The sequence below is a fragment of the Carassius carassius genome, chromosome 9 (genome assembly GCF_963082965.1).
Source record: "Carassius carassius chromosome 9, fCarCar2.1, whole genome shotgun sequence".
NCBI lineage: Eukaryota > Metazoa > Chordata > Actinopteri > Cypriniformes > Cyprinidae > Carassius > Carassius carassius.
Genome location: NC_081763.1, coordinates 7,761,187 through 7,787,414, shown reverse-complemented (window position 1 = coordinate 7,787,414; position 26,228 = coordinate 7,761,187). Strand labels below are relative to the sequence as shown.

Below are 26,228 nucleotides of genomic sequence, written 5' to 3'. Positions count from 1 at the left end.
TTCAAGCACACATGGAACAACGCTTGCAGAAATGTTTCAGGAGAACCGAAGCTGGTAAAAAAACAGGACTGAATGCACACTATTATACTAAGAGCATGAAGAGAGTTTTTGGAAACGGTTGTTGGATGGTGCTAGAAGTTCAGTGATATTCTAGGATTGAGATGATAAAGGGATCAAGTCCTGTGGACGCCACTTTCTCGATCACCACAGAAGACACTTTTATCAAGAAACGGAAGTAAAAATGAATTAAAAAATACAAAAGCACAGAATGAAAACACTTTATTTGTTTTAAAATATATACCATCATTCACTAAAATGTATAGTATTTAAAATGTAAAAAAAACAAATCATCCTTTTAGTTGTTTAATTCGAACATTTATTCCGATTTATAAATGTTGCCCAGTGACTTTCAAATAATTGCAAAATTACTATAAATACAATTTTTTTTTTGCTTTTTCAGATGTATTAAACCGGGAATCTTCATGATTTCAAACACATGAACGAGTATAAAATGCATTCTTCTTCTTCACTAGATATGAACACGGTCTAATTTGAAGAAGGACAAAACAAGTACATAACAAAACACTCCAGATTATTCTGCAGTTGGTGTGGAGATACAAACAGGACACCTCTGTTTATGTCAAAGCGACGCTGCGTTGATGAATCAGAAAATTCATCAGTTCAGCAAGCTACTAAATAACAGACTCATGATGACTGACAGCTACAGCAGCCAATCACCTTACAGTTGCTGTTTTGAAGGGGTCAGTCATCTCCATGACATCGTCCTCATCTTCGCTCTCCTCACTGGACACCTGACCTCCATCTTCGACACGGTTCACTCCGTTCGGTTTCATGTTGCTCACATGAGCGCTTTTAGATGTGCTCACACTGTCATCTTCATCGAGGAGCTCCTCTATTTCCTCTGAATCCTGCTCCAGATCTTCCTCTTCCTCTTCATCTGCTTGCTTCTGCCGCTGAGATACTGGATTGTCTGTCATCTCCACTGGTTGCTTGTCTATGATGAAGATGGATTGAGGGCTGGTGTCCATCTCATCATCATCATTTAAGTTCATACTAGAGAAAACCAGCAGACCAACAGGTGACCGGGGAACCACACCGTTCGAGCACGTAAAAACTGCATCATATTATTAAAATAAAAACATATTATGAAATATTTTTACAATTTAAATTAACTTTTACATTTGAATTTATTAAAAAAATATTTATTCCTGCAGAATTGCATTTGTTGAAACGGACAACTTTTTTAACATTATAAATGTCTTTAAAGTCAATTTAATGCATCTTGACTGACCCAAAACTTCTGAATGGTAGTGCACATTTAAAACTTTGTCAACATACCCCATATTTGTTCTGGCATGAAACTATTTTTTTTTTCCCAATAACCTGGGTGTTTCAACACTTTCAGGCATATTAACGTCCCATGGTTTTTTTATTACTAATGTTGCGTGTCTGCTGATACCAAACATCAGTCGACTGCTGTGAGGCACGAGTAATGACATCCGTTCTGACCGTTCAAAAATCTGCAGCAATGTAAAGGAGTTTCTGCTGATTTAGTGCAGAAATCATTTTATTTACATATAAGTGCGTTCCATTCAGACTTCAAACAGATGCTGCAGGCTTTGATTTTTGCTTTGAGCAGAGTTCTAAAAGTGTTCAACTCAATCCCTATTTTATCTTTGAGCATTCATAATTTCCTACACAGGAAAAACATCAACAATTGGAGAAACTTCACACAGCTCTTCTATCGTGCGCACTCCAAAGAGAGCAAGCCAATGTCAACAACAGCAAAGGAAAGTTAGCCGATGTTTAATAAGGACTCAATAAGATGTTTACTGACTGAATCTTTAATAGGTGAAAGAAATGTTTAACATTTCTTAAAAGGAAATCTGGGTGCACTCTATTTATTTAAACCCACTTCCTGAAAGATAGTAATTAAGCGGTGACTAGTGTAATTCTACAGAACTATAGATGGGTCAACCGAGGAAATAACTTTTCAAATAACTGAATGTTGTACGTGACAATTTACTGTGGTGTTCGGGTAAAAACGTTATTTATTTAGAGTCATACCTCCAACTCTGGGTGGGATTTCTGACATTGTACGACGTCTGCTAGGTTGCGGATCATTCATTTTTATGACTCAAACGGTTTAATATTTTAGTTTAATATTCATAGTTAGGAGTTTGTTCAGATCATTAACCCTGAACAATAGTAATACAGATGCTTCCCTTAACAGAAATGAATGAATACAATACCAGGACGTTTACCTAAGTAATAATACTTTACCTGTCAACACCACCTGTAACACGCATCTTCTGCCACATATAATCGAGAAACATTGAGGCCTGCAGAAGACGGCCAATCCGCTGCATGTGTCTCTCTGCAGGAGGCGAGAAACAATCACATTTATTACACTATATTTCAATGCAATCGTAATTTCTTATGTTCATCATGGCTCAGCTGTAATAGAAATAAACCCCCACCCGTGTAGGGTATGAGTCCCTCGAGATGAGCACGAGTGCCCTGGTACTGCAGGATTTCGTCTGGGCTCAGGTGTGTGAGCAGCACCTGGAGGACGGCCTGAGCATCCAGACAGCTGCGGGAGTTAGTGTTCCACACCACAGAGTAGCGCAGCACCGACGCTGGACACAACACACATCAGTCACACAAACAATAATAACCTGTGAGCGAACGCTGAGCACCAGCACACGACGGCTACCTTTCTGATCCTGACGGAGTTTCAGGAGGGTCTTTTCTAGCTCCTGCATCCCGTCCTCCTGCTGGCGAATCTCTGTTGAGGGTTGAAGTGTCATTTGACAGTTTTTGATAGATTCCTAAATTATTACATATATATTTTTTGGGATTAATCATGACAGGTGATCTACATGTGTTTGGAAATGATCTGAAATTGTTTACAGCAAAAACAGGGTTTGACAGGTAGAGCTTAAGAGCAACGCTGGAATTTCTGAAGGAGTGCTGTTGATTACACCTGTCATACTCTGTTTACACACGGCTGTGGTTAAAATAACCTTATTCAAATACAAGACAATGAGAAATAACTCCCCAGACATCCTCTTACACAATCATAAGTCACCATCTGAAATTAGCTAGAGTTAGAGTTACGACATTCAATTCCGTGAAAAAAAAACAGAAAACAAAAGTGCCCGTTTAAAATCAATGTGGTTGGAAAGTAAAGCAGGCATGGTGAGTTAATGCAGAGAAATGACAGAAAGCACCTCTGATGACTCGTAATGCAGTGTGCGGCTGATCCAGAGAGATAGCGATACCCAGAGCCTTCACATACTTCTTCTCATGAAGTAAATTGGACAGCTCCTGCTGCCTGTGAATACACCACAAAACCCAGAAACGCTCACACGACATGCTTCTGACATTTAGTTTCAGAATGACAGACAACAGTACGAGACGATCCTTTCAAAAATGATTATCTAAAAGGGAAGGTTCACCCAAAAATGAAAAATCAGGCATCATTTAAAAACATAAAACCTTCAAACCACAAAGCTATTTTAATAAAACATGAGTGATTTCTGTTTTGTAGCGTCGACATCATAAATGTAATCCAAATGAACTGAGTGGCTTCTGCATGTACAGTTGGGTTTCTATTCAGCATATTTGATGAGCTCTTTGCATGTGTGTTGATCAATGTTTATATGTGGATACGAGCCTTCATCGTATAAAGTGAATGTGCCTCTTCATGAGACTTGGATTAAACTGCTCAACCCATGTGGATTTCTTTTAATGACGTCTTTTTGAACTCCGTGAAATGTGAAAGTTCTTGTGGACTTTTAATGAACGCTCTCAGATGTCATTCAGTATATCTTTGTACATTTGCGTTTGGAGCTACATGACGGTGAATTTTCATTTTGGGGTGAATTATGCCTTTAATATTGGAAAAGGACACTTTTAATTAATATGACCATAACAAGTCCTGAAAATGTTCATGTTTAAGCTACGATGCATCACGAGCAGTAGAGATGGAATCAGATCAGGTGAAAGTAAATTGCTTTAACGGTTCAAGACACAATGTGTCAACATCAGGATTCAGTTATCAGAGAAGAAAGATTTAAGAGACAGAACTTGGCTACTAGTTTGCTTAGCTTGGCAAAATGTTTTGGCATCCAGTCTGGTCAGTCTTTAATCAAATGTCTACACGGCTCACTGGATTTGATTGCTACAAATTGCGATGTGGGCAGTGACTTACTTAAGGACCTGGTCTTCTTGTTTGGCCTGCTCTTCTGCCAGCTCCACTTCAGTCACATCCTTACAGGAAAGAGAAAGACAATGAGAAACAGAAACAAACTAATGCACTGAAACCTTGGAGTATGGATGCACAATGAAAACAAAAACACAGCAACCATAAGCTATGAATAGAAATGTTTTGTTGCTGGATTGAAAAGTATTATTTGTGCACTAAGGACAACTATTCATTTCACTTTGGGAGAAAGATACTATAAATCAGTATCAGGTTTCACACAGTAATGGGTGTAGTAAAAAATAGCTTGATAATTAGGAGGCGGCATGTTGATACTTTTGGTTATTTAAAGTGCATTATCTAAAGATGTATTAAATGAACATCCAGTTGTGAGATTGCAATCATTTGTTCTATATGCAATTGTAAAAGAAGCAGTGTTAAGTTAACACAGACTGCTGTTGTGAGCACCAGCACTCATTAGACAACTGTTTTAATTTCACATCTGCCACCATCATTAGGACTGGAATCAACACGTAACGAGAGCATTAAATCATGCATGCATGTGTATTCAACATGGATAGATCACGGTAACCTTCTGACCTACTTGGCCATATACACAAACTTTTATGTGAGTCAACCAGACAACATAATGTTACTAGTCAGAATTTGTAAATCATTAACAGCCCAAATGTTTTTTGTTTTGTTTGTGTTGCGAAGTTAATTGCACACAATTTTCATAGCACATTATTAAAAAGAAAACCATTATCTTTCTCTGAAAGTGCTTTTTTCTCTCTCTCTTGATGTGTCTGAAGATTTAATTATATTGCAGGCCCAATCAAAAACCAAACGGATGAATCAAGTTCTCCTAAACAAGTTTTCCCCAGGATTCTTTGATTAATAAAGAGTTAAAAAAACAAACAAAAGACATCTATTTGAAAAAAATCTTTTGTAACATTATAAATGTCTCTATTTTTGATCAAATTAATACATCCTTGCTGAATAGAAGTATTAATTTCTTTACCAAAAACAAAAAAGAAAATCCTACAGACCCCAACTTTTAGTGCATAAGAATCCAGATATATAAGGAAGTAGAACATATTCATCTTAATGAACAGTGCCACAGTGTAAAACAATGAGCCTTTTCTCCTGGTAAGGGGTGCATTGATGATTGGCCGTCTCAGATCAGATGTGCAAACATACAGCAAATACCAAGAGTTTGCACTGTTGCACTTCACATTCCCGTGTTTAACAGTGCTCCAGCACATCTGAGTCTGAGCTGAAACTGACTGCACAGTGTCCATCAGCAGACTGACCTTCCACAGAGAGATGGTGGAGTCAGCTGACCCCGTCACCATCAGCTCGTCTCTGCTGCTGCCGTGCAGAGCCCACACTTTGTCCTGGTGAGCATCGAACGTTTTCACACACTCGTTTGTTTTTATGGTCCACAACTTAACAAGTCCATCAGAACCACTGAAGAATGACAGAGAAAGAGATTCGGGTTACTAGAGCCAATGTTTGGTTGAAATAGTGTGCTGGAAAAGACTACACATCATAAAAAACACGCTCATAATAATAAAAGTGAAAGTTTTATTAGTGCATTTGGATCGCTGTCAGAAAATGTATAAGGAAGCACATAGTCTACCTAGACACGAGTTGAGTTCCTCGACTGACAAAGATGATCTTTAGCACAGAGGCATCATGTCCCTCGAACGTCTGCGGAGGTAAAACACGGAAATCCTCAGAATCTACTTCATGGCTTTGAACAGAATGCAAATGTTTACTTGCAGCGATTAAAATACAGTACGGTTTCTCACAGTGAAGTCAACACAAAATCAATAATGTACCCTGTAACTAATACATGTTCCTGGTCTCCATTGATTCATCAGTGCATGTGAAAAACCATTTGCTTTTAAATAATACCACTAAGCCTTGTTACTTTTTGGAACCATTACAGTATTCCGCACTCATTTTACCACTAAATCAGATACAGTCAAATCCCATCTTCGCATTTTGTTGGAAACAGATGAAACTGTTGAAATATAAATTGACAGCGAATGCGGTTTCATGTTTAACTAAATCAGATTTGCCCATGCAACACTCATCACTACGATGTGAAGATATTGTGAGAGGTTGTCAAGCCATATTATGTTCTCCAGATAAAACTACATAGCATAACAGTCTGGTTTTGCAAATAAAAATCCCATTAATAATCTCCATAAGGGAACTGGTTTTTAATGATAACTTATGAACCTTTAAAGGCAGACCTACTGTGAGCTACAAGGTTGTGAATCGGTGTTATATGCTTTTGTTAAAGCCATCTGTCTGTAGTATTTCAATCCATTTTTAAATTATCATGTTTAACAGCAGAATTCCTGGTGAAACACTACATTACCCATAATTCTGCAAACATCTCCACCAATCAGAGAATCATTTTCCTATTGAGTTAAACAGTGGAGTCCCTTTTCCTGATTTAAACAGCTGAGTTTTACCATTTTCGAATCCATTCAGTCAATCTCTAGGTCTGGCGGTAGCACTTTTAGCTTAGTTTAGCACAGATCATTGAATCGGATTAGTTAGCATCTCGCTCAAAAATGACCAAAACGTTTCTATATTTTTCCTATTTAAAACTTGACTCTTCTGTAGTTACATCATGTACTAAGACCGACAGAAAATGAAAAGTTGTGATTTTCTAGGCCGATATGGCTGTGAACTATACTCTCATTCCGGCGTAATAATCAAGAAACTCTGCTACCGTACCACCGGTGCAGCAGGCACAGTGATATTATGCAGCACCTGAAAATAGTCCCAGTCATTTTTGAACGAGATGCTAACGGTCTAATCCGATTCAATGATCTATGCTAAGCTAAGTTAAAAGTGCTTCCACCAGACCTGGAGATCGACTGAATGGAAACAACATACAGAACTAACAAATATTGCTACAAGTGTGATTGCATCATTTAATAATAACTGTTAATAGTATTCATCGACTGGTTGACTATGTCTTGTATTAATTTTTCAGAAAAATCCGGTCATATGCACACAAACTGACAGTCACCACTTATAAGATACTACTAAATATTGTAGAAACTAAATTTTCTGTAAAGTTGCTTTGTAACGATTTGTATCGTAAAAAGTGCTATAAAAATAAACTTGAATTGAATTGAATTTGAAAATGGTAAAACTCAACTGTTCAACTCTAGGGGAGTTGGAAAATTAGCTAATAAAAAAAAAAAAAAAACCTGGAGTGTTCCTTTAAATATTTGTATATATGTGCATACTTTGCAATAAACTTAAAATGTTTTTTTTTCCCCCATTCACATAATCAACACTGTTAAAACAATATTTCCTCATCATTTTAAAGTTGACTGTCACAATGCTACATAGTACTGTAGTTCTTTCCCTCATTAAAACTGTAAGTTTACAGTCCTATAACTTTTTGTCAGAAAAGTTTTTTTTTGCTTTAAATTAAAAGTTAGTGATCACATGATTCACCTGCTTGGCTTGGTTTATGTCTTGTAGCTATTTAATATAAATATGTTTTTTAATCCTAATTGGAAAACTATTTTCTAAAATCCACATATCAAACTTGCCTGAACAGCTCTTTAAACAAGTTTTTGTGTAACTCACCTTGAGGCAGCTGAAGTCTTGAATGCTCCAGATTTTGATGGAGCCGTCCGCTGAGGCCGTGGCCAGGACCTGGTCCACAGGAGAGAACTGAACACACCAGACCCCTCGACTATGACCTCTGAAGATGCCTAACAGACTCAAATCAGCCAGCGACCAGAGTTTGGCCGTGCGATCCTGGGAGCCAGAGGCCAGCAGCTTGTCATTGGGAGAGATGGTCACACTGTTCACATCCTTCAGGATCACATGAGGACGAGACAGGACAACAGAAGAGAAGATGACGAGAAATAAAATAACAAACTGGGGAGTAATGGATTAAAAGTATCAACACTATACTTATACTTTTTTTTTAAGATTAACGTATTCAGCAAGGATACATTAAATTAATCAAAAGTTACATTAAAGACAAGTATAATGTAAATACGGATTTCTATTTTAATTAAATGCTTATTTTTGATAATGCTTATTTTATTTTCAGATTTCATGTGACACTGAAGACTGGAGGAATGATGCTGAAAATTCAGCTTTAACATCACAGCAATAAATTACATTTTAAAATATATCATAACAGTAAACAGTTATTTTAAATAGCAATAATATTTCACAATATTACTGTCTTACTGCATTTTGATCAAATAATTGCAGCCTCGGTGAGCATAAGAGACTTCTTTCAAAAGCATTGAACAAATCTTACCAATCCCAAACATTTGAATGGTATACAGATATAATGAAAAAATAAAGCTGCAAGCAGCGATAAAAGGGCCCTCGCACCCGGGCTCACCACCACCTGGTGCCCATAGGAGGAACAGTGAACGTTGGGCCATATGCTTATAAAATAGTAAATATTTGTCCCACATTTCCTGCTGCCAACAGGTGGCGCTATGATTATAAGTGAATATTGGAATGTTTATGTCTTCAGGCCAGGACTCATACCAAACATGGAAAGTTTTGGGCAGATCAGACTTCTCATGTTTAAGTTAGTATAAAATAAGTAATTTCGTGTTGCCAGCAGGCGGTGCAATACTTATAGTTGAATATTGGCCTTTAGTTGTGTTCAGGCCAGTACTCTTATAAAACATGTGATGATTGGGTAAGATGGGGAATTGTATGCATGAGTTACAACAACTTCCTGTTTCATAGTATTAATAGCATCCTTTAGCACATAGGAAGTGTTGCTAGCATGTTTGAGAATATTTATAGCATGATTAGCACACAATGGAATATTTTAATGTGTTTTAAATATTCAAATAGTGCATAAAAGTGTTAAACATGACACTTCCTGTTGCCAGCAGGTGGCGCTATGACTATAAACAAATACGGGCATGTTGATGTATTTAGCATGTTTTATTATTCTTCTAGAATTTTGCCAGTCTATTTAACAATTTTTGACACTTTTTAATTTGTTCCTAGGACTCCATAACAGTGTTAACCTGGTCACTTCCTGTTACCAGCAGGTGGCACTATGACTATAACTGAATTTGGTCATGGGTGTTTGTTTGGAACAAAACACCTATCACACATGTTTAGTTTGGAGAAGATCAGACATTGCTTGCCTGAGTTACAGCAGCTTCCTTTTTCACTGCATTAGTAGCATGCTTTAACACTTATCAAAGTGTTGCTAGCATGTTTTATTATGGTTCTAGAATTTTGCCAGCCTATTAATACTTATTGACACTTTTTAATTTGTTCCTAGGACTCCATAATAGTGTTAACCATATCACTTCCTGTTGCCAGTAGGTGGCGCTATGACTATTAACAAATACGGGCATGTTGATGTGTTCAGGACAGGTTTATGGTCAAACATTTGAAGTTTGGGGCAGATAGGACATTGCTTGCCTGACTTACAGCAACTTCCTTTTTCTCTGCATTAGCAGCATGCTTAAGCACTTAGCTAAGTGTTGCTCGCATGTATTAGGATACTTATAAAATTTTCCGAGCCTATTTAACACTTGTTGATGCCTTTTATTATTTTGCAGGGAGTCCATAAAAGTGTTAAATATGGCACTTCCTGTTGCCAGCAGGTGGCGCTATGACTATAACCGAATATGGGCATGTTGATTTATTAAGGACAGGACCCTTGTCAAACGTGTGAAGTTTGGGGCAGATCGGACATTGCTTGCCTGAGTTACAGCAACTTCCTTTTTCACTGCATTAGTAGCATGCTTTAGCACTTAGCTAAGTGTTGCTAGCATGTATGAGTATGTATCTAGCATGATGCCAGCTTATTTAACACTTGTTGACACTTTTTAATATGTTCCTTTAATATGTAACTTCCTGTTACCAGCAGGTGGCGCTATGACTATAACTGAATTTGGTCATGAGTGTTTGTTCAGGACAGAACACCTATCACACGTGTGAAGTTTGGGGAAGATTTACATCAACTTCCTGTTTCATGGCAAAACATCAAACTTTGTCAGGCCGCCAGGGACACACCCCTTGACGAAAACTCAAAACCTTTGCACTTTAACATCACAAAGGTCTTATGATGACCCTCACTAAATTTGAAGGCAATCCGATTAAAACTGTAGGAGGAGTTCGTCAAAGTACGAGGCATGGAAATGGCAAAAACTGCACAAAAATCGTACAGGAAATTCAAAATAACTTACTTCCTGTTGGGTTTTGGATTTTGTACCAAGAGACTTTTTTTGTAGATAATGGTTTGCTACATGTGTGTACATGTTGCTTTCATGCATGTCAGTGAAACGTAGCTCGAGGCACACTCCGTTAAAAAATAAAAGGTGGCGCTATAGAGCCATTTTGCCACACCCACTTCTGAAACCTATATCAGATGTAAATTTTCGCCAGTCTTGATGCGTGTGCAAAGTTTCGTGAGTTTTGGAGCATGTTTAGGGCCTCAAAAATGCGATTCATTTCGGAGAAGAAGAAGAAGGTACTGCACTGCAGTGCTCGGGCCCTAATTAAAATGTGTGTGCAGAATACTGTTCTTTGAAAATTAGGCCTGTTTATTAAAATAATAACATTTATTATCAACAGTTCACAAAATAATATAATATGTAAATACTGCTGTCAGTTGCCACATTTCCTATTTTTTAATTATTGGTAATTAGTGTATAATTTAAAAACACCTAATTGAGATCTCTCTTTTATGTGTCTGATGAATAAAACTTTAATGAAAATACATATATATTATTATACATATATTTAAAAAGCTTAACATCCTTCACAACACCGGAGGATGACATACTCAAGAGCATGCTGACATTTGTTGAACTCAGTTGAACAGAGACTTTCTGAACGTGACGGGGCAGTGACCCACCTTGTCGTGAGCTTTCTCTGTGAGTCGTGCCGTCATCAAGAGCGGTTCACATCCCACATCAGGCAGAGGGTCAGGTAGATCCCAAACCTTAATAGTACAGTCCTGACTGCCCGACACCAGGAAGCCTTTCTTTAACCTGCGTAAAGCCACAGGGTTATTATGATCAACTACAACTAAAAACAGAAAAAGAAAATTACATTTTATTATTGAAATACTTATTTAATATGTAAAATAATACAATTTAGAAGCTGCTGTTAATCACGGTTTTTCCCATTTATATTCGAGGCATTGATAATGTACATCTTGTATATTTGTGATATTCAAAGGAAATAATTATATGAATAAATCAGTTCAAAACCATCTAATTGAGCTCAATGTTAAAGTCAAACAGAAATGTTTTAAATCTGAATACTTTATGGCAGGCATTGCAACATTTCTCATTTGTAACTTTATGCCCTAAAAATAAAAATGAATAAAAATTGATATAAAAAAATACACTTGAAATAAATAAACTTGAAATGTAAAATGTAAATAAATAAAAGTAATTATGGTAAGAAACATTAGAAACCAGTATAGCGTTATAACATGGATAGTTCTGTAGGGTCCTATGAAATCCGTTTTAATTTTTCCTAAATTCCGTTAGATTTTTTTTCAAATTCCATTTTTTGTGTTTTAATTTTTCTGGATTCTATTTTTTCCATTAAAATTTTTCTTGACTCTCTTTTATTAATTAAATTAAACTGTATTAATTGAAAAGCATGTCTAATTAATTAAAATGATGAAACTTAACTTTTAATAAATTGATGTGAAAATGTGTAACAAATTACATGTTTAGGGCCATATAAAATGTTTAATTTTTTCCTGACCATATATTTTTTTTATTGTTTTACATGTTTAATTATTTGAATGCATAAAACAATGAAATGTATTAATTTATTTCTTAAAGTAAATTCCCTCAGAAATTCTGTATTGTGTTTTTACAGTTTCCTGGTTATAAAACATTCATTTAATTTATCTTTTAATTATTGAAAATTTATTATTTTTGGCAAACAAAGGGGATTTACTATTACAATTAAAACATGGAAGAAATGTTGTGTGATTATTTGTTTAAAAAAATAGTTTGCTTCATTTTAGTAATAGTAGTAGGCTATGTACATTCTGCTGAAAAACAGTAAGAAGCACAATGTCTTCAAATCAAACCGGACTTTTATTTTGACGGGTTGCTGTGAATATCTTTACAGTTCTGTGTATGTGATATGACACTAGTTTTCCTCAAAACAAACGTTCAAATGCTCATGAAGTGACTCTCAGAGCAGTTCTGGAGATGTTCTTCATGTGTTTTCGTCCTCTTTTAGTGAGAGGACAGATGCTGAAATCACCGCCAGCGTCACGCGTGCTTCTGTGTGTGTAATAAATGCAACCTCGTGTCTGCTCCATTCAGTAACACAGACATGCAGAACATTCAGGATTCATATTTAAATAGACTTTCGCTGCTTAATATTTACAGATACTAGTTCATTTAGTAATCTGATTTAAATGTAATGACCAACTTTTGATTAATTAATTCATTGTTCATCAAATTCCGTGACAAACTGTGAATTCCGTTTTTATGACTGGATTCCGTGATTCCGTCCACGTTTTCATAGGGTCCTAGTCCTGGTTCTTTAATCTGATTAGACAGGTCATGTTTAAAAGTGTCGTAAAAAAGCTAGTAGAAACTTCATGAACTATATTAGAATAGATTATTATGATCAGGCCTGTCGCAACCATTGATTAAATGCGACAGACTGTGTAATCAGTTCAGCAAAACGTTTCAAATAGTTTCAGGACAGACCTACAGCATGATCACACACTGCAGGTGTTTCTGAACTCATATTGCTTGTCTAATTGAGATCAGACCTGGAGCAGGCGATGGAGCCCACAGCATTGGAGTGACCGCTGCCCTGAGCCACGCAGCGCACCTGACCGCTCTTCAGATCCATCTTCCACAGCCTCAATGAGTTGTCCTGTGTGAAAGGTTACATAAACGGCATCTTTACAAGTGTACAATCAGAATCTGAGGCTTTGAATGGCGTGCCAAGCCACCAGTGCATCTTTTTCCTCAAAAAAGTAAAAGGATCACCTTTGCACAGCTTGCAAACATGGAGCCTCTGCGGAAGACATCAATAGATAATATGGTATCTGCAGACAGATTTTCAGATGATTTAAAGATAACTGTGCACGGATAGTGTGAACAATGTAGACTTTTTAAAGTTTAAAGCCAGCTGTTGTTTTCTCTAAGAGAGAAAATGAATGCGTTTCACAACCCTGGGATGTCGGGATGCAACTAACAATGGATCTTTCATTAAAACAAGAAAAGCACACAAAAGACCTGTCAAAACAACCTGACACACATCAACCTCCCCACTGACACTGCTCATAAAGAATACTATTCATATTACTTTCTGCCTGATTATGACTACCTCAAACAATGTGCGAAACTGAGGGAAAACAAACAAACAAACAGACAATAGCCTAGCTGCATTTTTGTTAAATTATCATAATACTTAACATGAGTTTAATTTGTTTTAGTAACTTAACTGTAACTTAAATGTAAATATACATTTAAATTGATTTGTATTTCTGTAATAGTTTTAGTATTATAGTACTTTTTCCATTTCTGCTTTTTTCCAATCATTTTAGCTGACAACAACATTACTTCCTTTTAAACCTCGCCGAAGAACAAATATTTGATCAAAATGAATATTTAGTCTAATCTGGTGTGTTGTCTTTCTCTGAAGCATGAAGGCTGTCTCACTCACTCAAAGTTTTGGCGTTCGTATGAATTTAATTTACATATATGAATCTAATGGTAATTTCCTCTTTGGGAAAACCACAAGGAAGTGAATTAACAGCACACACACACACACACACACACACACACACACACAGACACACAGACACACACAGACACGCACACACAGACACAGACACACACACAGACACACACACAGACACACACACAGACACACACACACACACACACACACAGACACACACACAGACACACACAGACACACACAGACACAGACACAGACACACACACACACACAGACACTCCTCAACCTGCCCAGACGAAACTTTATACTACTCATCTTTTTATTGTTCCAATCAAAGTGTTATTTATTTTAGATACTTGTATTACTACTTTCAATTAGTTTATTATTTAATATTTTTCTATCTCGAATTTGAAAGATTTAGTAATGTTGTAGTTTTTTTACTTTAATTTTTTTTGTATAGTTGTTATTTTTATTTTATTTCAGTTCTAGTTTTAGTTCATTATATTGCCCCTGGTTCTGTTTTAGCTTTGGTTAGCTTAGTTAGAGTGTGTTTTCTATCGCTCAAATGCGTTTTTTGCATAGAAATGTGTTTTCATTAGTGTCAAATTAAATTACTGATACAGGTTCTTGTGCAAAAAAACTTTTTTTCTTGATTAACCCTTGCCGGTCTAACAGTGCGGTCATGTGATATCAGTACTAATGATTACAGTTTTGAGCTAGAAGCACACAGTATACACTGCTCTCTAGTGGCTCACTCACCTGTGTGTCCGTACAGAATCTGACAGCTGTTAGTGGCCAACTCAAACACCTTCAGCTGAGAGCTGTTAGTGGCCACGACTAGGTGTGTGTCATCCTTCCCCAGGAACTTCACATCCAGGATATCATCATTGTAGCCGACAAACTTTATGAGGAGAGAAAAACAGTCAGATTCTGATTTGTATGAAGTTGTGGATATATCTCGAGTGATTAATGTGGATGTTAAGGAGTACCTGCTGCTGTACAGTGAGCGCGGGCATCTGATAGATGAGGATGTTGTGCTCTGCAGTGACGGTGGCCAGTCTGTTGGACCGTGGCATGGGCAGAAGGTGCATCAGACTGCGCGGGTCTAAGTCTCCCTCCTCTGTTTTGAGAGCTGGAGCATCAGGCAGCACCTGAGTGAACACACAGCGAGCCGAGCTGGAGTCCCACACTCGAAGAACACCTGCCGAAACAGAAGAACACCAACTAAGGGCCAGACAGATGATTCGACATATACAGTGCACTGAAGCACCATACAGCGCCTAGATTATCTGATTTTTTTTCTTTTATGAATGTGCAAAAAAAACAAGCCTAGAAATAACCAAATTGGACATATTTAAAAAATTACATTTAATAATGAATACAATTTTTATGTTCATCAATTAAAAGGGTCTGTATGCATTTTTTATTTCAACAAGACGCATCAACTTTATTTCGAATAAGATATAAATGGTCTCATTGTTCTGATTGAATCAGTAATATTATTATTTTTTTTTTAAAGAAAAGCTATTCGACTGCTATACATGCAGCCATTAATCCTTAAGTTACATTTTAATTGCTACTAGTACATTTAGGCATCAAAATGTTGTAATGTGAATATTAATCATTTTGAGATTTGATAAAGATTATATGTAAAAGAGTTATTAAATTACTAATGCTATACATGCAGCCAATCTTTCTTTTTTGAAAGATTAGTTTTAAGTGAGCTTTAGATGATGGCAAACGTCAAAATTTTAAGTATGGGAAATGTGCATAAAAATTTAATATCCAATATTAATTTAAATAAAGAATAATAATATGAATATGGTATTGATAACTTGTATTGGGGGGAGGCGGCTGTGTGTTGATGCAGTTTGGGGAAAAAAAAAAAAGTTGCATGCTAATATATATATATATATATATATATATATATATATATATATACAGTACAGACCAAAAGTTTGGAAACATTACTATTTTTAATGTTTTTGAAAGAGGTTTCTTCTGCTCATCAAGCCTGCATTTATTTGATCAAAAATACAGAAAAACAATGTAATATTGTGAAATATTATTACAACTTAAAATAATTGTTTTTAAATTTATTATACTTTAAATTATCATTTATTTCTGTGATGCAAAGCTGAATTTTTAGGATCATTATCACATGATCCTTTAGAAATCATTCTAATATGATGATTCATTATCAAAGTTGGAAACAGTTCTGCTGCTTAATATTTTTTCAGAACATGTGATACTTTTTTAGGATACTTTGAGGAATAAAAAGTAAAAAAATAAATAAATAAATAAAAGAAGCTATGTTTTTAAAATATCAATATTTTGTAATAACAATATACACTACTGGTCAGTAATTTTTTTTCTTTCTTTTTTTTTTTAATGAAATTAATACTTTTATTCAGCAAGGATGTGTTAAATTGATAAAAAGTGATAAAGAAAATATAATATTAGAATTTTTTATTTTTTTATTTTGAATAAATGCAGTTCCTTTTAACCTTTTATTGATCAAATATATTAGACAGCAGAACTGTTTCCAACACTCATAATAAATCAGAATATTAGAATGATTTCTAAATGATCATGTGATAGACTGGATGTTACATGTGACACTGAAGGCTGGAGTAATGATGCTGAAAATTCAGCTTTGCATCACAGGAATAAATTATTTTTTTAAAGTATATTCAAATAGAAAACTATTATTTTAAGTTGTAATAATATTTCACAATATTACAGTTTTTTCTGTATTTTTGATCAAATAAATGCAGGCTTACTGAGCAGAAGAAACTTCTTTCAAAAACATTAAAAATAGTAATGTTTCCAAACTTTTGGTCTGCACTGTATATATATATATATATATATATATATATATATATGACGAAAGCAATATAAATTACAATAGTACATCAATAATACTAAATAAACACTGATACTGTAGTTGCACCTCTAGTCGGTACTGCTTTTATGGGTTTATATTATAGCATTTTCTATTAAAGTGGATTGTGATTTGAACTACAGTGTTTACCTTTACTGCCAGCTGTGACAAAGTGTACACCTTCACCCTTCACACCCATCTGAGAGTAATCGGTCGTCCCAGGGAGAAGAACAACTCCTTCCACAGCCTTAACATCGACAAATAAGAGAACGCCATGTAACATTACAATGCTGTACTTCCAGAGTAATCTGCTTGTTTTTAAGGCATTATACACATATAACATAGTTGAGGTGAAATAAAGATAAATGCTTAGCTCATGAGTCACAGTCATTGTCTCACCTCATACACAGGTACAGTCCTCTTCACCTCCTTCTTCTTCAGGTCCCAAACTAAACAGATTTTGTCTCGGCCAGAACTGAAAACGAAGACAGCGAATCGCTTAAAATTGGACCATTATATGGCTGAATTCTTCAAAGGATTTGCCTTTTTACCTGATCAGAGTTTGGCCATCAGGAGAGAAGGCCAGCGCTGTGACCGCACTGTAGTGGCTCTCCAAAACACAGATGCACTTGCTGGTCCGCAGGTCCCAGATACGGATCCCGCAGTCCACGGAGGAAGAGAAGAGCTGCAGCCTGCTGATGTCTGGATGAAACTCAACCAAACTGGAAGAGAGACGTTACAGACGTATAGACAGCATAACAACCAGCTGAGCCAGTGTTACAAACTCACAGAAGGTTTCTGAAGGCTCTTACTGTACAACGCCAGACGATCCTTTCAGGTTGTGTGTGCAGTACTGCTTCACAACATCCCACAGCTTGATGGTGCCATCACAACCACCTTCGAACGCAAAAACAGATGTTCAAGAAAGAGAAGCGCGCTAAACGGCATTGAATGTGCACTTGCATTCTACGTCCAATCTGAAGTATTTACAGATAATGTAATAATATTGAAATAAAAAGCAAATGTAAGTGCTTGTTTCCATAATAATGACTCTTTGTAAGGTTTTCTAAAGCATCCTTTTCCACAAGGGTAGTGCTGAGTAAAGTAATTCAAAACAAGAATTCAAATCAACATATCTTAGTATGATGTTTTGCGGTGTTATTACAATATGCCTGACACCAAACCCATTGTATAGAGTTTATCTGGTTTGAGTCTGACCTGTAGCCAGCAGGGTGGAGGTGCAGTCAAAGGTCATGCTGGCCACAGGCACATTGTGGATGGCCCTCCACGAGCGAGTGCACTTCTCCTGCTTCCAGTCCCACTGCTTCAGGAGCAGAGCCCTGCTGGCCGTCACCAGCATCTGCAGAGAAACAGCAGAAATCACCTCAGTCTAGAAACATCAGACGGGGAAATGAAGCAGTGAAGGACCTCACCTCATCATCAGGACTGAGAGAGAACGAGGTGATGTCCTCTTGATCATCCTGCTCAGAGAAAACACAAGAGAGAAATACAGGCAACAAGTCAAGTCACTTTCATTGTCACATCACCACAGCACATGCAGAAATTGCAGAAACAATTAACATAACACCACAGACTTCAATAGGTGAAAATGTGCAATATGCACATACATATAGTCAGTACACACAGTATGCAACAACAATATGCAGTTATTACAAAACCCACCCTGTTTTTAGGGTTGATGATTTTATAATTACACTTTAAGTTCACTTTAGACATTCTACTAGCTACAAGTAACATAGTCACGAAAGTGTCTCTCTTTAAGTGCACTTAAATGGCCTTTTAGTTCATTAATGGCCTTTAAATCTGCAGGAGCAAATCGATAAAGTGTAATAAAATAAACACCTAAATGTGTATTTCCACTAGTCTGATAGAAGACGTTTTACGGAAGCAAAACTGAAAAACAGAAGAAAAAAAGAAAAAAGATCTAAACACTCCTAAACCATTTCATTATTTTTGCAATACTGCCAACTTATTAATTCATTAAATAATGCATTTATTAGTTAGAAATAAAAGACAAAAGTTATCCTGTGATGGGTGTTCATTTAATGTTTTTTAGACAAACTAAAGTGTTTTTTTAAGTGTTTGTCCACAGATGAAGAAACTGTAAGACACTGACCTGCTCAATGCTATGGATGATTTTTCCTGTATCGATCTGTAAAATGTTGACTTTTGGACCACATGTGCAAAATATGTACAGCTCATCGTGACTTATCTGGACGGAGGAACAAAACAAGTACAATATGCAGATATAACAGCTGTAATTCACAGACATGATAATAATATATGTTTTCAAGTACTAAATGATGAACTTACCTGCACTTTTCCTCCCTTATAGAACGGCTCTATTTTGCTGGAGACTGCATAACTAAACAAACAGATGAGATGATCGTTAACTTGTAATTAAATAAGATAGTTAACAGTAATCTCAACTCGTCACTGGAAGTTCTGCACGTTTAAAAAACAATCTTTCCTACTGAGAAAGGCCGAAAACGAAGAAAACCACACTTACTTTGACTTAAACAGAAGCGTGTTCCCAGCCATGACAACCTACAATGTGTGTGTGTGTACCTTCCCGTGAACGACTATAGTTATTATTAAAAGCATGAGTATTATTTCACAAACCGCTATATTTTACACGCATGGTGCATGTGTTCATGCAAGTGTCGCACGAATATGACGTAAACACTAAAACGCAAGCTCCAGTGGCATCTAGTGGCAAACTAGAAATATATTTGTATAATAATAATAATAATAATAATAATAATAATAATAATAATAATAATAATGTCATTAACCTATAATTACATAAAATAGTTAATATCATTACACTATTATTGTTTGGTACCGGAGAAAGTGTTTTTAAAGCATACTGTCTATTCAGATTTTACGTTCATAAGCGCAAATGTTTAAAATATATATATTTGAAAAAAAAAATGCAATCTTTCAGCTCCACTTCGTTTTTCCCCCTTCATTTTTTAAAAAAGTTTTTAAGCGCTAGATGTCACAATTTTCTCCATGCACGCAAATAGGAAGCGAAGAAGTGAGGTAACCACACGTGATATCCGCCTTCTGTTTCCCTTCTTTCATAGCTGACCTCAGATCAGTTCGAGTCAGTCTGATCGCCGTTGCTATGTTGAGTTCGCTTCTCGAGTCTTAACAGCTGACTCGGGGTCAGTCGTTTGTATGCGTCTTCTGTGCAGCGGTAGGTTGTGTAAACCGAGAGTCACGTACTTCCGCGTTGAGGACGCATGATGTTAGCTCTCAGCTCTGCGGGTTTAGCAGGAGCATTAAGTTTAAAAAGTTTAAGATGCCAGACGTTCAGGTCGATATGTGTCAGTCAGTGTTATAATGTCCGAAGTCCCTGCAGTGTGTCGAGATCAGCGCACGCACGTGCAGTGCTGTCACACACCAACACACTGGTAGGTCACTGGCTGTTTCATAAATAATAACACATATATATCTAAGGTTTTATGTGTAAAGTAAGTAGTGTGACTAAAGTGTTGTCTGTTTAATTTGAAGCATTTTTTTATATTCATTTAAATGTGTTAATTCTTATAACATCTTTAAATGGAAGGTCACTGCAACATACAGGTGCATCTCAATAAATTATAATGTCGTGGAAAGTTCATTTATTTCAGTATTTCAACTCAAATTGTGAAACTTGTGTATTAAATAAATCAAATGCACAAGTCTTTGGTTCTTTTAATTGTGATGATTTTGGCTCACATTTACAAAAAAACCCACCAATTCGCAACAAATTAGAATATTGTGACATGCCAATCATCTAATCAACTCAAAACACCTGCAAAGGTTTCCTGAGCCTTCAAAATGGTTTCTCAGTTTGGTTCACTAGGCTACACAATCATGGGGAAGACTTCTGATCTGACAGTTGTCCAGAAGACAATCATTGATCCCCTTCCCAAGGAGGGTGTGCTACAAATATTCATTGCCAAAGAAGCTGGCTGTTCACAGAGTGCTGTATCCAAGCATGTTATCAGAAAGTTGAGTGGAAGGAAAAAACACACAACCAACCGAGAGAACAGCAGCCTTATGAGAATTGTCAAGCAAAATCGATTCAAGAATTTGAGTAAACTTCACAAGGAAAGCACTGAGGCTGGGGTCAAGGCATCAAGAGCCACCACACACAGAAGTGTCAAGGAATTTGGCTACAGTTGTCGTATTCCTCTTGTTAAGCCTCTCCTGTACCACAGACGACGTCAGAGGTGTCTTACCTGGGAAGAAGAAATGGACTGTTGCCCAGTGGTCCAAAGTCCTCTTTTCAGAGGATAGCAAGTTTTGTGTTTCATTTGGAAACCAAGGTCCTAAAGTCTGGAGAAGTGTGGAGAAGCTCATAGCCCAAGTTGCTTGAAGTCCAGTGTTAAGTTTCCACAGTCTGTGATGATTTGGGGTGCAATGTCATCTGCTGGTGTTGGTCCATTGTGTTTTTTGAAAACCCACTGAAAAGTCACTGCACCCATTTACCAAGAAATCTTGGAGCACTTCATGCTTCCTTCTGCTGACCAGCTTTTTTGAAGATGCTGATTTCATTTTCCAGCAGGATTTGGCACCTGCCCACACTGCCAAAAGCACCAAAAGTTGGTTAAATGACCATGGTGTTGGTGTGCTTGACTGGCCTGCAAACTCACCAAACCTGAACCCCAGAGAGAATCTATGGGCTATTGTCAAGAGGAAAATGAGAAACAAGAGACCAAAAAATGCAGATGATCTGAAGGCCACGGTCAAAGAAACCTGGGGTCTCATTTATAAAACTCTCCATAGATTTAATCCTAAAAGTGTACGTAGGCACAAATGCTAGATTTTGAACAGAACCTGTGCAATAAATCCCAGTCAGGGGAAGATAGTGCGTACGTGCATCTCCACCTCATCTCCTCCCCGAAATCACCATATATAGAGATTACAACACCTTGTTTTACTATGCATAACCTCATCTGCATATCATTTACATGTGTATTCACATGCACGTGACACCATGTTTAACACAGAGACATTAAGGAAATATGAGATGGGGACTATATTGCCATTTGTGGCATACACATACATTTTGTATCACTAAAATTATCTAGGATCCTTATGTTTTATGATAAATATATGAAAATATCCATAAGGTTCTCAGATATATTGTTTTAAACAATTCAAATCAAATTAAATGTATGCAGTTTTGCTGATGAACATCGTTTAGCTATTTTAAGTGGAAACAGACAAGCCCATATTTATTGCAGTGTAAATTCAACCGTCTGACTCTGCAAGTCACAGACAAAGTATTTTAAAAAGAAAACGTGCAAATCTTACTGTTTTCTCCTAGTTCTGTCCTTCAAATAGAGTGGTATTTTTTATTATGTTGTGGAGATGCCTTCAGACGACATCAACACCCCCGTGCAGCTGCGGTTGTACAGTAAGCTATCATCATTGGTCCTATACTGGACAATGGACCGTTCGACCTCTGACCTCTGTGGAGTATTTCATGTAAATGTGTATATCGACATGAAAACGGTGTAAAATCCTTGTTAACTTCATTACTTTTCTCACTCCATGAAAAAGAGTGTGTACACATGGTCTAGAATGTCCGTACGGTGCGTACATATTTACACCAAGTTTATTTTTTATAAATCACGATATGTGCATGGAAAATTGCCTACGCATGTTTCTATGCCCATTTTGTGTGTATGTAACGTTTATAAATGGGACCTCATGGCTTCCATACCACCTCAGCAGTGCCACAAACTGATCACCTCCATGCCACGCTGAACTGAGGCAGTAATTAAATCAAAAGGAGCCCCTACCAAGTATTGAGTATATGTACAGTAAATGAACATACTTTCCAGAAGGCCAACAATTGACTAAAAATGTTTTTTATTTATTGGTCTTATGAAGTATTCTAATTTGTTGAGATTAGAATACTTGAATTGGTGGGTTTTTGTTAAATGTGAGCCAAAATCATCAAACCAGGTATGGTTTAGAACCAAAGACTTAAACCATTTCAGTCTGTGTGCATTGAATTTATTTAATACGTTAGTTTCACAATTTGAGTTGAATTACTGAAATAAATGAACTTTTCCATGACATTTCTAATTTATTGAGATGCACCTGTATTGTCTAAATCAGTGGTCCTAAACCTTTTTGACTTCAGGGCCCCCTGTTTTTCAACACAACAATAACAACAACATTTCCATTGGTATGTTCTGCTATAATTCCAACGAAAGCATTTTGTTTTCTATGTTAATTTTATTTTTAATTAAATTAAACAATTTAAAATCATCCTGTAGGCCCTTAAAAGTGTGATGAAGCCCACTATTGGGCCCTCGTTTTGAAACCATTGGTCAAAATTGTGTCCCTTTTATAAATGATGTTTGTATGTATCTGTGTCTGCTCCTCCAGCATCTCCATTGATTCTGTGTGACCTTCTTCTTCAGTTTAGGACATGTAGGACAGCACCACGTGTGTCCCTTCTGAACATTCGGACACTGTCCACTCTGCCTCCACCGCCCTCATCTAAAAGAGACCAATCCAGCAACAAGAAGAGCGGTGTAAGCTTCATTTACAGCACTAGCACTGCAACTCTCTGCTGGAAGATCAGGATTGGTGACTGAAAGGTTATTGGTTCCCCAGGGTTTAGATAAAAGGGTCCATAATAAGAATAAAGTAGTGTAGTCAAACAAATGCATTATTATGCATGGTAATATTGCCAATGGTATTGTGATTTTCATATATTTGAATACATTTTAAAGTGTAATTTATTGCTGTGATCAAAGCTGAATTTTCAGCATCATTCCTCCAGTCATCAGTCACATGATCCTTCAGAAATCATTCTGATATGCAGATTTGATGCTGAGTAAATTAGGCGTTTCACAAATTTGTTCAACATTTCTCTGTTCCATAGCCAGTTACATGGAAATCTCTTGCTATCACATTTGCGTTGGGAGGAGGTCTTCTTCTAGGGATGAAATACTTCAAGAGAGAAAAAGAGGAAAGTAAGAACACGAACAGCATGCATAAGTGATTGTTTTGGCACACTTATCATATACAAACGTTCCAGGTCATAAAGAAGGAGTTATTATCATGAAAGTGTTTTTGGTGTTGTAGTGATTGAGAAAGAAAGAACAAAGTCGATGGGGAAAGCGTCTCTTGGAGGTCCATTCTCACTCGTCGACCACAACAATAAACCCACAAAGAGTGAGGATTTCCTTGGCCAGTGGCTGCTGATCTATTTCGGGTTCACACACTGTCCAGACATCTGTCCTGATGAACTGGAGAAAATGATTGAGGCTGTTGATGAGATTGGTAATGTGGCATTTCATTTTCTTTTTTATTATTTATTAATGTTATTATAATTATTATTACATCAGATTAAAAATCACACAAGTGGCATTTATCATACAGAAAAACAGTACAAGAACCATGTTCAAGCAAAACCTGTTACTTTTCCATCACAGATAGAATTAAAACACTTCCAGACATAACACCGATTCTCATCACCATTGATCCTGATAGAGACACACCAGAAGCACTGGCAGACTATGTCAAAGGTGAGCAGGATCATCTTTATCACTCTACACTCACCGAATGCTGTGATATGATTCCTCGTCATTTACAGTTTCAACATCTCACATGCACAGAGTTTTCCCCCAAGCTGATCGGTCTGACAGGCACAACTGCCCAGATTGAGCAAGTGTCCAGAGCCTACAGAGTGTACTACAGCCAGGGCCCCAAAGATGAAGACAACGACTACATTGTGAGCATATACCACAGAATGTAAAGTAATGTAACAACCTGACAGAAGAAGGTTGTTTTTGGGATAGTTTACCCAAAAATTAAAATTCTGTCATCTTTTACTCACCCAAAAGATATTTTAAAGGATGTTTGTAACCAAACAGCTGATGGTGGCCATTGAGTACCACAGTATGGGAAAAAAGACCATGGAAGCCAATGAGTACTTTCAGCTGTTTGGTTACCAACATTCTTCAAAGTATCTTTTGGGTGAATAAGGGATGACCGAATTTTTATTTTTTTGGGTGAACTATACGTTTAATTAATTTCTAATAATCTCACAAGCCTTTACTCCGCATGTATAGAATTGTCCTGTAATTTCAGGTTGATCACACCATCATAATGTACCTGGTGGGACCTGATGGCCAGTTTCTAGAGTATTTTGGACAGAACAAGAAATCTGCTGAGATCTCATCATCCATTGCATCCCACATGAGGAAGTACAAACATGGGAAATAAGTCAAAGGGCACTGCTTCAACAACGACTGAGTGCTTATTTCTGTCTCACAGCATCGTCATTGCTCTGTGAAATGGGGTTTATTTATGAGGTGCAACTCTGATTAAATGTTTTTTAAGCATTCCCCATTTTTCTTCAGCCCAACACAGTAACTTTTATTGATCTTTGTTATTCATTTCCATATACAATAATGAAATTCAAAGGATTCAACTTCAATAAAGTATGTTTTGATTGATATTTTGTAATGCACTGTGTTGATGAATAGTGTATTACATGTTGCATCACAAATTATACCATTAAATAAATTCAAAATGTATATACATTTTATAATTTACATTTATTACCTGGGTGAAGGCTTTCAAATGAACCATTTGTAGGCAAAATGTTTGCATCTGACAGATTGACAGACCATTCACCTTCAATGCATCTTTTTACCACACAAAAGCATGTTTCACCATTGTTTGACTCAACACTAGACTGAAGTGTGACTAGTCAACAAGTCTTCCATCAATCACAATGAAGGACAAACAACTGCATTCGACTTGTTCCAATAATCCCCATTTAAAAGGGTTTAGATATTGTACATTTAGAATATGTTTTGGACCTCAAACTTGTTCCCCATTTCATTTTTGCTATATGCAATACAAAAACTTTGAAGTTCAATATCTCAAAACTGCACAGAATGCAGATAGATCCTTAAGTCCAAGGGGGTGCATTGTAGAAGCATTGATCAAATTAGTTAACAATGCTGTACATGTACAAGCTGCAAGTCCTTAACTTCAAGTCTTAAACAAGTCATTAATGCTCTGTGCCAAAATTATTGTGTCATTATTAATTGCAATAACACATTTATACTGACTTATGCATACATTGCTTCAAGCAGTGGTTGGTGTTGTCTGAGTGCTAGCTGCTTTAACATAGAGCCAAGGAAGTTCACCCTCACGGGCTCTCAAGTGTAACTAATGTTAGTGAACAGACCACATAGATGGTTTAACAGGCCCGGTTTCATTTCTTGACTTTTCCAGCTCTTCGGTTTCTCTCTCATTCATTTCAAAATACCTCTTTTGTTTTTATCCCGTCCATCTCTTTCCACCATCCATGCTAAGCATACCCATTAAGTCAAAATTGACATT

The 26,228-nt window shown here is 36.7% G+C and overlaps 2 protein-coding genes across 3 annotated transcripts; one reads left to right on the top strand and one right to left on the bottom strand.

The window, feature by feature from the left end:
- Positions 1–480: 480 nt before the first annotated feature.
- Positions 481–19,529, bottom strand: tbl3 (transducin beta like 3). Of its 2 annotated transcripts, XM_059557577.1 has the most exons (25): positions 19,363–19,529; positions 19,167–19,218; positions 18,970–19,065; positions 18,266–18,313; positions 18,051–18,192; positions 17,645–17,729; positions 17,384–17,554; positions 17,232–17,307; positions 16,983–17,079; positions 14,938–15,149; positions 14,708–14,849; positions 13,252–13,310; positions 13,029–13,135; positions 11,130–11,265; positions 7,856–8,086; positions 5,871–5,941; positions 5,542–5,698; positions 4,238–4,296; positions 3,255–3,358; positions 2,738–2,809; positions 2,502–2,660; positions 2,305–2,398; positions 984–1,074; positions 706–950; positions 481–651 (listed from the first exon to the last, which is right to left on the bottom strand). In XM_059557577.1, exons 1-24 carry the CDS (start codon positions 19,392–19,394, stop codon positions 735–737), a joined length of 2,709 nt encoding a protein of 902 aa, XP_059413560.1. In that variant the 5' UTR covers positions 19,395–19,529; the 3' UTR covers positions 481–651; positions 706–734. The 2 variants fall into 2 exon arrangements, with proteins under 2 accessions (XP_059413560.1, XP_059413559.1); XM_059557576.1 differs by lacking the exons at positions 481–651; positions 706–950; positions 984–1,074 and having other exon boundaries at positions 2,275–2,398.
- A 379-nt stretch (positions 19,530–19,908) lies between these two features.
- Positions 19,909–25,330, top strand: LOC132148838 (protein SCO1 homolog, mitochondrial). The gene is made up of 7 exons (XM_059557575.1): positions 19,909–20,272; positions 23,285–23,398; positions 23,752–23,842; positions 23,955–24,152; positions 24,305–24,397; positions 24,488–24,603; positions 24,963–25,330. Exons 1-7 carry the CDS (start codon positions 20,102–20,104, stop codon positions 25,095–25,097), a joined length of 918 nt encoding a protein of 305 aa, XP_059413558.1. The 5' UTR covers positions 19,909–20,101; the 3' UTR covers positions 25,098–25,330.
- The last annotated feature ends 898 nt before the right edge of the window (positions 25,331–26,228 follow it).